Below are 13,886 nucleotides of genomic sequence, written 5' to 3' on the forward strand. Positions count from 1 at the left end.
TTACTTGCTTCCTAGGTTAGTTTACATTTCCGCATTTGGGCATAAAACATTTTCTCAAATCAATTCTTAGTGTTTGGCATTGCGCGAAAAGTGATAATTCTCTTACATTCCTAATCGCCTACATATTATTCTCTGTGAGATTTGACCCCGACTCATAGTTGGGTAAATTATATTGCATGCAACCGTGTCCATTTACTTTTCAGTAGTGGATTTGGACGTCATCAATGCACCAGGAACGGACTAGCTTTGCGAGCAGGTAACACGGCATTCGTGTGTTCATCTTTTCATCCCTATAACTTGATGCTTACTATCATTTTTCGCCTTTGCAGATTGGGCAAAAAGATGCCTTGGTGGGCCAACTTCGGGAAGAGGTTGCAGCCAAGGACACGGAGATCCTCAAGCTGAAGAGGCATAATGAGATTGTGACCTCGGAGAGTTATCGTTTACGGGGAGAGTTGGCCTCGACCTAGGATCTTCTTCGAAGTGCTTAGAAAGAGGTCACTGCGTTATCTGTGGCCAAGACTGAGGCCAATGAAGATGCGTCCTTATACAAGAGAGATGTCGCTACTGCAAATGATCAAGCCAGGGAGATATCCGAGAAGGTCGAGCAGAAGTTGGCTCGGTCTATTGCTTATGCTCGTCTGCAAGCTAGGAGGCAGGCCTTCGAGGAAGCAAGCACTGAAGGTGTCGATCTCTCTATTGAGATTGAGAAATCCAGAACCTTGGAGGAAGAATCAGCACCTTCAACTACTTCAGATGAGGACTCTGGAAGTGGTTCAGATGGTAGTGAGGGTGAGGAATAGTCTTGCATCGTCCTTTCTGCTTCTTCTTTTCTTCCTTTTGTGTATGGGCTTTTCGGGGGAGTTTTGTAAAGACACATCTGTAAATGTATTTTTGAGAATGCAAAGAGACTCTTTTGTTTCAAGTCTTCAAATTTTATTTTTCAGTGCTTATGTAAAGCTAGTGTGTTGAATTTTGATGTCGGCTCTTTTAGATTCCCTTTTATAGTATCAGAGATCCTCGAGATTGGGCACCATCGCGAGGCTAGATTGACATTGACGGCTCCTTAGAGCCCATAGTTATTGTAATGGAGATCCTCGAGATCGGGCACCATCTTGAGGCTAGATTGATGTTGATAGCTCCTTAGAGCCCATTTTTATATTGACAGTGATCCTCGAGATCGGGCACCATCTCGAGGCTAGATTGATATCGATGGCTCCTTAGAGCCCATAGTTACAGTAACCAAGATCCTCAAGATCAGGCACCATCTCGAGGCTTAGACTGACACGGGAATCTTGACCCCTCGAACGTTGTATGACAATCCATTTGTATGACATGGCCACGAAGTGACTGAGGTAGTCCCACCGGTACACTTCCCTAAAAGTGTTAATGGCCTAGTCTGAATTAATTAGCCTTCAAAGTAGGCGAACAGTCGCCGCTTGCCCTAGATATGAGCTTTCTTTCCTCTCATTTGAGGACTTTGCTATTTTGATCAACTATTCTTTTTGTAGGGCTTTTCTTCCTTGCATCAGTTCTTTCATCATTTTAACTCAAAGCTTCCGCCTAAGTTTTCATTTACCTTTTCTCATTTCACCATAGTTATGGATGTTACACCAGAATCCATTCACCAAGAAGAGGAGAGTTCTGCCTTTGCTTCTCGCTCGATCGGTGGCACACCGCCGGCGCCTGGTGAGCTAACTTCGAGGTGATTTTTCTCAAGGAGGGATTTTACATTAGAGAGACCATCTAACGTTCAGGGCCACTGGGAGCATGCATTGAGGTTCATCTCATTAATAGGAGAGGAACACCTAGAGGTGGTTAGGAAAGACTGCGGATGGGGAGAAAAGGTTGTACTGCAGGTACCTTCCATGGAAGAGAGCATCATGGCACATGTAGAGGGGTTTTTGAATGTATACACGTACCCCTTTACATTGGGCCCAATCATGCTTAAGTTTTCCAGCAGATATCGCGTTACCCTAGCACAGGTTCACCCATCGTTTTGGAGGATAGTATTAATGATAAGGTACTTTGCAGATAAAGTCGGGCTTGGGTTCACCCTCAGCCATCTTATTAGATTGTACCGGCCCTTGCATTACCGAGGCCTGATTACTCTACGATGTAGATCCACTCGGCCCATTGTTGCCAGCAATGAAGAAGACGAGGACCGAGGGTGGATGAGTCGATTTTTCCAAGTGCAAACTGTCAATATTATCCCCGCAGAGTTCCTGCCATTTCCTGAGAAATGGAATTTCACACGTAAGTGGTACACTTGTCTTCTTATCTTTTTTGCTCATGGTGGAGGCAAACTCTATAAAGATGCTCTCCTTTGCTTTTGCTCTTATTGATCCGGGGTCCTCTTTGTCTTATGTCACCCCATTCATTGCTTCAAGTTTTGGGGTAGAACCAGAACAGCTTCATGAGTCGTTCTCTGTATCAACTCCGGTTGGTGATTCTATCACAGCCGCGCGAGTTTATAGGAATTGTGTTGTCACGGTATGTGGTCGTGCTACCACGGTCAATCTTATTGAGCTTGGAATGGTGGATTTTGATGTGATTATGGGAATGGACTGGCTTTATTTGTGCTTTGCTAAACTTTACTGCCGAACGAGAGTCATGAGGCTTGAGTTCCCTAATGAGCTGGTTATTGAGTGGAAGGGAAATGGTGTGGTGCCGAAAGGTAGGTTTATTTCCTACCTTAAGGCTTCAAAGATGATTAGGAAGGGGTGTATCTACCATTTGGTCCGGGTGGCAGTCACCACTTCAGAAGTGTCTGCCCCCGAGTCCGTGCCAGTCGTGAATGAGTTTCTAGAAGTGTTTCCGGACGAGCTTCCAGGGATCCCACCAGATAGGGAGATTTATTTCGGGATTGATTTATTGCCAGATATGCAGCCAATATCTATTCCACCATTTAGGATGGCGCTAGCGGAGTTAAGGGAGTTAAAGGAGCAGCTGAAGGATTTATTAGAAAAGGGGTTCATACGGCCAAGTGTGTCGCCGTGGGGTGCTTCGGTTCTTTTTGTCAGGAAGAAGGATGGGTCGCTCCGGATGTGTATTGATAATCGGCAGCTTAACAAGGTCACCATCAAGAATAAATATCTTTTGCCTCGGATAGATGATTTGTTCGACCAATTGCAAGGTGCAAGGTTCTTATCCAAAATTTATCTACGGTCCGGGTATCACCAATTGAAGATCAGAGAGCAGGATATTCGTAAGACCGCTTTCAGAACTCGCTATGGTCACTTTGAATTCTTGGTCATGTCTTTTGGGCTAACCAATGCCCCGACAGCTTTCATGGATCTTATGAATCGGGTCTTCAAGCCATTTCTAGACTCCTTTGTGATTGTTTTCATTGATGACATCCTTGTTTATTTGCGGAGCCAGGAGGATCATGCCGATTACCTCAGGGCAGTTCTGCAAACCCTTTATCAGCACCAGTTGTATGCTAAATTTTAAAAATGTGAATATTGGTTGGAGTTCGTTACCTTTCTGGGCCATGTTGTTTCCAATGAAGGGATTCAGGTGGATCCCCAGAAGATTGCAGCAGTAAAAGATTGGCCTAGACCCACGACCCCGATGGAGATCCGTAGCTTCTTGGGTTTAGCGAGGTATTATCAGAGGTTTGTGGAGGGATTCTCTACCCTCGCCTCCCCTTTGACTAAGTTGACGCAAAAAGCAGTTAAGTTCCAATGGTCCGACGCTTGTGAGAAAAGTTTTCAGGAATTGAAGTCGAGATTGACCTCGGCGCCGATATTGACCTTACCGGAGGGCCCGGAAGGATTTGTGGTTTATTGTGATGCCTCCAGGGTCGGTTTGGGGTGTGTGTTGATGCAACAAGGGAAGGTTATAGCGTATGCTTCAAGGCAACTCAAGAATCACGAGAATAATTATCCGACGCATGATTTGGAGCTTGCGGCAGTTGTATTTGCCTTGAAAATATGGCGGCATTATTTTTATGGGGTTCATGTGGATGTGTTTTCGGACCACAAGAGTCTCCAATATTTGTTCAAGCAGAAGGAGTTGAATTTAAGGCAGCGGCGGTGGTTAAAATTGATCAAGGATTATGATATGGATATTTTATACCATCCAGGGAAGGCGAATGTGGTGGCCGACGCTCTCAGTCGGAAGTCCATGGGTAGTTTGGCTCATTTGGGAGCGGATCAGAGGTGTTTGGCTCGGGAGGTTTATCAATTAGCCTGTCTGGGGGTTTTTATTTCGACCTCAAACGAGGGGAAGGTTATGGTGCGTAATGGAGCAGAATCGTCACTGGTAGCGGAAGTCAAGGAAAAGCAGTTCATTGATCCAGCATTGGCACAGATGAAAGAGGCAATTTTGAATAACAAGACTTCGGCCTTTTCACTCGGTGGCGGGGATGGTGTATTACAATGTCAAGGTAGGCTATGTGTTCCAGATGTGGATAATCTTCGGGAGAGGGTAATGGCGGAGGCTCATAATTCCAGGTATTCGGTGCACCCAGGTTCTACAAAAATGTATCATGATCTCAAGGAAATTTATTGGTGGAACGGTATGAAGAGGGGTGTGGCGAACTTTGTGACTAGATGTCCGAACTGTCAGCAAGTGAAGGTCGAACATCAAAGACCTAGTGGATTGACTCAAACCATAGAAATTCCAATGTGGAAATAGGAGTTGATCAATATGGATTTTGTAGTAGGGCTGTCGCGCACTCCGCGCAAGTTCGACTCAATTTGGGTGATTGTTGACCGACTCGCAAAATTAGTGCACTTCTTGCCAGTTAATCTTCCGACATAACAGAACAATATGCCCAGTTGTATATCAAAGAAATAGTCAGGTTGCATGGCACTCCAGTCTCAATCATTTCAGATCGAGGGGCTCAGTTCACGGCCAACTTTTGGAAGAAATTTCAGCAGGGCTTTGGCACTCAGGTAAATCTCAGCACAGCTTTCCATTCTCAAAATGACGGGCAAGCAGAGCGGACTATTCAGACGCTTGAGGACATGTTGCGAGCTTGTACTCTTGATTTCAAAGGTAGTTTTGATGACCATTTGCCACTCATATAATTTGCTTACAACAACAACTTCTATGCTAGTATCTATATGGCACCATTCGAGGCGCTGTATGGTAGGAGATGTAGGTCTCCCATTGGGTGGTTCGAGGTTGGAGAAGCAGAATTGATAGGGCAGGACCTCGTGCATTAGGCCTTGGAGAAAGTCAAAGTTATTAAGGAGAGGTTACTGCTCAAAGTCGCCAAAAGTCTTATTCAGACATTTGTCATAGAGATTTGGACTTCAAAGAAGATGATTGGGTATTTTTGAAGGTTTCCCCCATGAAGGGAATCATGCGATTTGGGAAGAAAGGGAAATTAAGTCTGAGGTATGTCGGACCATACAGAATCATTCAGAGGATCGGTCAAGTGGCATACAAGCTCGAACTGCCACCCGAGATGTCGTTGGTACATCCGGTCTTCCATGTGTCTATGTTGAAGAAGGTAGTGGGAGATCCGTCCGTTATTGTGCCAATTGAAGCTATTGAGGTTAATGAAGAACTATCTTATGAAGAAATTCCAGTTGCCCTTCTTGATAGGCAAGTCCAGAAATTGAGAACTAAGGAAATTGCCTCTGTAAAAATGTTATGGCGGAACCAACAGGTTGAGGAAGCCACTTGGGAAACCGAGGAAGAAATGAGAAAGAAGTACCCACATTTGTTTGAATAGTTATGTAATAGCTTTCATGCATTTGGTTCCTATAAACTCTTATCTTTTGATTTGATCTATGTTAAACTATTCTATTTTGACTATGTATGTTGCCTATACAGCCATAGTTGGTGTTGAACAAGTTATGTTATGTCTATGGAACATGTATATACTGTTAGGATATGTATCTAGGGCCCTCTGACAGGTGGATAGTCCTAGTTACAAAGGAAACTCTGGCGAAATTCTCGAAAATTTAAGGAGTTAGCCAAATTTGGGGCTGATGATATATTTCATAATGTGAAAAGCAGAAGTTACATAAGGATGGATAATGGATGAAACTTGATCCTCATTCGAGGACGAATGATCTTAAGCGGGGGAGAATGTAAAGCCCCAGAAAAAAATTTGCTTAGTAATTTAAGATTTTGTGGTGCCAAGGTAGGCCAAATATTTTATCTTGCGTGCAAATGAGGATTAAGGAAATTATGGATATCAATTGGATATGTTAAGAAGTGTATAAGTCATATTAGAGGTGAATTGGTGTCTAAGGAGAGGCCTAAGTCTAAGCCAAGTTAGAAAAGTTTCATATTAGATGAAATCTGTAAATAAGTGCGCACAAGACCTCACTTTGAACGATCATATCTCCAGTTCTATAAGGCGTTGTGTGATGCATAACCTATCAAATTAAATCCATTTGAGTCTAGTTTCCAACGCAACAAATTGTTCGTCATTTGTAGGTGTATACGGAAAGTTATGACCATTTTACTGGGCAGGTGTCTTTAGCGCGAACATTAGCGCGAAGTCGCACATTATGCGGAGTATTCTGCCTCCCGCGCGCGAACATAGCGCGAGCTCGCGCGCCTGGAAGGTTTTTAAATATCCTAAAGACCGGAAATAAGAGAATTTGAGTCATTTCTCAAGCTTAGGGCTTCCTCTACACCCCAACTCGACCAAGGCATCCAATTGCACATCTAAGGTGAGTTTTTAAGTGTGTTTTCATGGTGATTTCACTTCTCAATCACTAGTTACAACATGATTTTGATTGGGTTTATAGGGTTTCTTCAAAACCTCAAGAACACCCCAAATTTGTCTTTCAAGATTTGGTCTACAAGAGGTAATCCTACATCTTAGACTTACATATATGGAGTTAGTGTGGAAATATGAGTATGGATTAAGTATTGTAACTCATGGGATGGGGATTTGAAGTCATAGGTGCCTAACCTAGGTTGTGTTGGTATTGTAGAGATTGTGAGGTGGGTTATTGGGGTATGATTCTTGGGGTAATAGTATTATGTATACATGCATGTACAAATTAGGTTTGTGGGAAGATTGATGAATATAAATAAGTAAAGATTGGGTTGGGGAAAGAAGAAAATCTTGTAAAAGGAATTTAAAATCAAGATGCTCAACTAGTGTTTGATAAAATGCTCAAATGAGCTGAAACCATGAATACCTTCCTAATTTGTGTTAATTTTGTTATGTCTCAAGTAGATTGGGATTGCTAGAATTTTTGAAACGTCGTAGTAACTTAAGGAAAGCTCAAACAAGGTATGTATGGATAACTTTGACCTTTGTAAAGTCACTTTGTTTGGTGTACGAATATTTGGTATGTGATATCTACGTGGATTATTTGTGGAATTCTTGTGATTGGTATGATTTGATTGTTCGTGGTTAAGTCTCCCGATATAATGGTGTACGTAATTGGCAATAAACCAGATGTGTGATTGTGAATGTGTTATGTGGTAAGAGTTGAGAAACAAATGATGGAAGGAAATCGTAAATGATGCAGTTGGAACAACTGTGGTAAGAACATATATGGCTTGTATTGGCAATTATCGCAGTGACATAAAATGCATATGAGTTGTTGAATATGATGGAAATAGTATTGATAGCTATAGAAATTCTTTGAGAATTGTTGTTGTTGTTCTTTGTGAATTGTTGTTGTTGTTGTGTTGTTTGTGAATTGTGATTGTTCGGTGGGATCGGGTTGCGCGCCGCAACACGAAGTAATAAGGTGTGGGTTGTGGTGATAAGGGTGGCCGAGGTAATAAGGGTGGCCAAAGTAATAAGGGTGGAAAAGTGATCGAAATCACTATTGAAATGAAAATATGAGAAAGTTTTGAAATCATTGATGTGAAAATGTTGAAGGGGAAATGGAGAGATTGTAACTTGTTTGGCTTGATGGTTTTCTTTCATGTGTATTTGATTGTTGGTTCCATGACTACTTGTTACTTGTGCATGGTTTGAGTTTACTTAGGGCAAGTTTGTTCATACATACCAGTACAATTCAAATGTGCTGACGTCCCTTTTGCCGGGGGCGCTACATTCGTGTTATGATTGTAGGTGGATCCATAGCAGGTACTCCAGTCCACCGACCGTAGCTCCCCTTCACTTTCAGCCAGAAGCATTGGTGAGCCCTTTTCCTCCTAGGGCCTTGCGTGGCTCATGCCGCTTTTTATTTCGGAGTCTTGTTTTGGTTTTTGAGGTAAGGTATAGCCGGAGCCTTGTTACCGGCAAGTATTGTATCACTCTTTTGTATCCCTAGAGGCTCCGTAGACAGGAAATGTGGGTTATGTACTTATGTATTTTGGGCAGTATAACTTGTAAGCCACGCTAAGTAACTATGTATTCTATGTAAATCTCGTAAGAATATGTTTAAATTTATAAATGGCTATTTCACTTGGTTAATGGGAAATGGAAATGCGGGGTAACACGTGGAATAGGAAAGGCACTCAGGTCCTCTTGGCTGGGGCTGCCCGGTCGAGCGCCGGTCGCGCCCCTCGGTTTTAGGGCGTGACAAACTTGGTATTAGAGCCAGGTGCACAGTTACCCCGCGTCCTCTACACCCCCAAGCTTAGGGCTTCCTCTACACCCCCAACTCAACCAAGGCATCCAATTTCAAACCTAAGGTGAGTTTTTAAGTGTGTTTTCATGGTGATTTCACTTCTCAATCACTAGTTACAACATGATTTGATTGGGTTTCATAGGATTTCTTCAAAATCTCAAGAACACCCCAAATTTGTCTTTCAAGATTTGGTCTACAAGAGGTAATCCTACACCTTAGACTTACATATATGGAGTTATTATGGAAATATGAGTACGGATTAAGTATTGTAACTCATGGAATGGGGATTAGAAGTCATAGGTGCCTAACCTAGGTTGTGTTGGTATTGTAGAGATTGTGAGGTGGGTTATTGGGGTATGATTCTTGGGGTAATAGTATTATGTATACATGCATGTACAAATTAGGTTTGTGGGAAGATTGACGAATATAAATAAGTAAATATGGGGTTGGGGAATGAAGAAAATCTTGTAAAAGGAATTAAAAATCAAGATGCTCAACTAGTGTTTGATAAAATGCTGAGCTGAAACCATGAATACCTTCCTAATTTGTGTTAATTTTGTTATGTCTCAAGTAGATTGGGATTGCTAGAATTTTCGAAACGTCGTAGTAACTTAAGGAAAGCTCAAACGAGGTATGTATGGCTAACTTTAACTCTTGTAGAACCCCCTTTGTTGTGACGAGCATATTGTCTGTGTACCTTGTATGAAAATATGTGAATTGATTGCCTTAGTTGATATCCATACCACCAAGTTATATGTGATTGTGAGAAGTGATTTGATGTGCCTATCTTGTTATGTGCAAAGTTTGTAAAAGCTCGAGGATGTCGACATGGAAATATGTGTTTACTTATGTGAACTATTTGTGAATTCTTGTGATTAATGTGCCTTTGACGTTGTTGGTTAAGTCTTCCGATATGATGGTGAAAGTAAATGGCAACCAACCAAATGTGGGTGTGTGATTGTGAAAGTGTTATATGGTAAGAATTGAGAAACAATGATGGAAGGAAATCGTAAATGATGTAATTGGAACAACTGTGGTAATAACATATTTGGCTTGTTGTGGGTAATTATTGGGGTGACTTAAATTGCATATGAGTTGTTGAATATGATGAAATGGTATTGATGGCTACGGAAATTCTTGTGAATTGTTGTGGTTGTTCTTTGAGAATTGTTGTTGTTGTTGTTCTTTGTGAATTATTGTTGTTGTTGTGTTGTTTGTGAATTGTGATTGTTCGGTGGGATCGAGTTGTGCACCGCAACACGAAGTAATAAGGTGTGGGTTGTGGTGATAAGGGTGGCCGAGGTAATAAGGGTGAAAAAGTGATCGAAATCACCGAGATCGGTTCAACTAGGGTCGGGGAGACCAGACCAATAGATGTACGCTCAACTTTTGAGGAGGCTCAGCGGCTTTGTTCTGTGGTGAGTTTTGGTTGACTTTGTTGGTTTTTTGGTTTTGCATTTTCATTTTCTTATTGAGCTTCCTTTTTATAGGCCTTTGACAAGCTCAAGTCCGAGTTGCTCCGTCGTGAAGCCAGGTTGCGGAAAGCCTTGAACGGGGAGAAATCCCTCAGGCTTCTTTGTGACAAAAGGGGAAAGGAGCTGAGACACCTTCGGTACGAGATGAATTGAAGCCTGACCTACGAAGGCCGCCTCAAGAGACAGGTAACCTTCGTTTCTAGGGGATGCATGTTTCTCCTCCTATTCTTTGGTGATTAATATTTTGATACTTCAGTTGTAGAGTAAGACAGAGGACTTGGAACGCCTTTGGGGCAAAGTTGGTCAGGCCGAGTACGAGTGTAATTAGCTAAGGGCTCAGATAGATGCCCAAGTTGCGGCCAAGAAGAATGCTTTAGCCAAGGCTTCTGCCCTCGAGGTGCAACTCCGGAACGCTCATGAAAATAGCTTGGTCCAGACGAGTAGGATTGCAAGGCTCGAGTCTAACCTTTTGAAGATGAAGGCCGAGGTCATGGACGCCCGGGCTGAAGCTGAAGAAATTTGGGCTAAGGCTGATAAAAAAGTGGTCGTCTATTTAAAAGATGTTGCTGACGCTCGAGCTAAATTGAGAGGGGCTTCCGATTGGGAGAGCAGAATCAATGAATGTGCCCGGTGCAAATCTTGGAGGGAAACCCTCGAGGAGATCCATGCTAGGGGCTTCGATCTCTCGGAAGAGATAGAGCAGGCTAAGATGGATGAATACGATGCCAAGTTCCTCGTATCTGATGCCAAAGATAATGGGGATGAGGCCGATGGGTCCGCAATCCCCGAGGGGAACGTAGGCTAGGCCTATCCTTTCTAATTCCGCATATAATGCTCTTAGAGATCATTGTAAATTAATCTTTGTATTTTTTCACATATACATATAAAAAAAGCCTTTCGGTTTTCTCCTTTCATGAATTTCTCTTTCCTTGTGTGTGTCTTTTTTTGTCTTGTATCTTGACGTTTGCCAATGATTAGCCAGATGAATTGGCCTTCGAGGAAAAAACCCTTAGTTTTACAAATTGGCCCTGAGGCTTGTTAGGTTGGCCTGTAGGCTCTTACGCATTTGCCCTTAGGCATTTTTAATTAACTATTTCGGGCTCAGTTTTCAAGTCAGGTTTGACTCGAGCTCATCGACCCTTAAGTCTTTGAATTTTAAGCTGGCTCTTAGGCTCTTACGTGTTGGGTCGGTACGACCTCTAATATAGGCTGGCGCTTAGGCTTTTACATGGTGGGTCGATACGACCTCTAATATAGGCTGGCAGTTAGGCTCTTACGCGGTGGGTCGGTACAACCTAATATAGGCGGGCGCTTGGGCTCTTACGTATTGGGTCGGTACGACCTTTAATTTAAGCTGGCGATAGTGGCTCTTACGCGTTGGGTCGGTACAAGCTTTAATTTAAGCTGGTGACAGTGGCTCTTATGCATGGGTCGGTACGACCTCTAACATAGGCTTTTTTCCCTCGTTGAAGTTTTTGTGTTCGTCTGACTCTTCGACGGTTCGATGAGAACCTCGATTATGAGCCGTTATGTGATGATAGATGAGTACCTCGGGAGGTTTCGCTCGATAGCCAAATTGTTTTGAAGTCTTTTTATTGTTTGGAGGTGATGTGATTGAAGCTCTTTTGCTTATGACGACGCTAGCCTGATTAACCGGTTCTTTTCGAAGTATTTTTGACGTAATTGAAGGCCTGTGATTTTTTGGCGACGGTCGGGCGTCCCCGATTCACGTTAGTTTGGCCAGAGCCTTATAACCATAGTCAGTATGTTTGGCCATAGCCTTTTAGTCCCCGAGTGAGGTAGCCTCAGCGTTTATATCGAGGGTATGCCTTTTTAGGGGTCTTACAAGTTCGAATATATAGCCTTGACTTTAAGATCGGGACTATGCCTTTTGTAAGGTCTTATAAATTTGAATATGCCATACTTGAGGTCTTACAGATAGGTTACTTGGTACAAGTATAATTCATGCCTAGCTTGAGGTCTTACAGGTTTGGTATTGCCTTATGGAGGTCTTTCGGGCTCGAGGTTTCCCATTTGGGGTCTTACGGCCTCGAACTTTTCATAGCTCGATGAGATGACAGTCAGCGACAGTCCCTGAGACATCGAGAGTTTTTGGCTTAGGAGCCGTTCTTTGATGTTTCCTCATTGAGGACTTATGAGCTTGAGGTTTCCAGCTCGGAGGTCTTATGGCTTCGAGTTTTTGACATCATGTCATGACCCTAAAATTGACCCGGTCGTGATGGCGCCTATCGTGAAACTAGGCCAGCCAACACAATTCCCGAATTAACCATCATTCAATAAAAGATATTTTTAAGCCTTTAATTAATCAAATATCTCATAATATAAGTCTAAATTAATAGTGCGAAATAAATACACAAGCCCGACATCAGGGTATCACTAGTCACGAGCATCTACTAAGGTCTGAATACAAGAAGAGTCTGAAAATATACTAAAAACAATCTAAGGGAGACAAGAGGGAGAAGAGCAGAGCTGCGAACATCGGGCAGCTACCTTGCTAACTCCGATTAATCTACCACTGAGCAATCAATACCCACTACCGGGTTAGAAAATACCTGAATTTGCATAAGGTGCAGAGAGTAATATGAGTACGTTAACTCAGTAAGTAATAAAAGTAAATGAAAGCTGAGCAGTAAGAAAATACGTAAACAACGTCATCACGCTACAGCAAATGCAATACATTTCTAAAATAGTACAGAAATAATTTACTTCGTAAATCAAGCTCACTTTCAGTGAAACCTTTTAAAACAACTTTCAATAGTTTCAAACGAGTGATAAAATAGTGAGTAAAAAATAATAGAAACGTAAACAGCCCCTCGGACAAAACATATACCATACACCGCCCATCGGGCAAAATATCAACAAAACCAGTTGTAATGACCCGGTCAGTCATCTCATGAGTTACCGCTCCATTTCCCCCATTTTTGCTTCTTATTGCTGTGTTTATCGGTGTTATGTGTTATCGGGTTGGTTGGCTCGGGTTCGGAAAGGTTTTGGTGAGGTTTGAGACACTTAGTCTCTTGTGAGTGAGCTTAAGTTGGAAGAGTCAATCGGAGATTGAGTTATATGAAATAAGGCTCGGATGTGAATTTCGATGGTTCAAATAGCTTTGGGAGATGATTTGGGACTTATGAGTGTGATCGGAACGTGTTTTGGAGGTCCATAGTAGATTTAGGCGTGAATTGGCGAAATTGGAATTTTGGTATTTTCCGGTTGATAAGTGAAATTTTTATATAGGGGTCGGAATAGAATTCCGGGAGTTGCAGTAGGTCCGTTGTGTTATTTGGGATGTGTGTGCAAAATTTCAGGTCATTCGGACGTGGTTTGATAGAATTTTTCATCAAAAGAAGAATTCGGAAGATTTTGGAACCTTAGGCTTGAATTCGATGTGGTTTGATTGATTCGATGTTGTTTGAGGTGTTTTGAAGATTGGTATAAGTTTGGATAGTGGTATATGACTTGTTTGTGCTTTTGGTTGAGGTCTTAGGGGCCTTGGGGCGATTTCGAATGGTTGGCGGAAGATTTGAGTTGGGTTTTTGCAGCTGAAGTTTTAGGACTGCTGTCATAACTGCATCTGCGGTTGGGAGGCCACAGGTGCAACCCCCGCAGATGCGGAAGCAAGTCACAGAAGCGGAAAGGGCTATGGGGAGCTGGAAACGCAGAAGCGGCTAGGTGAGCGCACCTGCACTATCGCAGGTGAGGATATCTTATCACAGATGCGAATTTGGGCATTTAAGTGAAAACTGCAGGTGCGGTGGTCAAGACTGCAGAAGTGGGACCGCAGAAGCGATAATGGGACCGCAGGTGCGAAAAGCCTAGGTCAGAAGGTATAAAAGACTTCCTTCGCGATTTTTGAGTTATTCTTCACCATTTTCATGCGGGT

General features: G+C 42.7%; 1 protein-coding gene across 1 annotated transcript; it reads left to right on the plus strand.

The window, feature by feature from the left end:
• Positions 1 to 2,292: 2,292 nt before the first annotated feature.
• Positions 2,293 to 10,138, plus strand: LOC142172512 (uncharacterized). The gene is made up of 3 exons (XM_075236144.1): positions 2,293 to 2,677; positions 2,882 to 3,009; positions 10,001 to 10,138. The coding sequence occupies exons 1-3, from the start codon at positions 2,293 to 2,295 to the stop codon at positions 10,136 to 10,138; spliced, it is 651 nt and encodes a 216-aa protein (XP_075092245.1).
• The last annotated feature ends 3,748 nt before the right edge of the window (positions 10,139 to 13,886 follow it).

This window comes from Nicotiana tabacum, chromosome 18, assembly GCF_000715075.1.
Source record: "Nicotiana tabacum cultivar K326 chromosome 18, ASM71507v2, whole genome shotgun sequence".
Taxonomy (NCBI): domain Eukaryota; kingdom Viridiplantae; phylum Streptophyta; class Magnoliopsida; order Solanales; family Solanaceae; genus Nicotiana; species Nicotiana tabacum.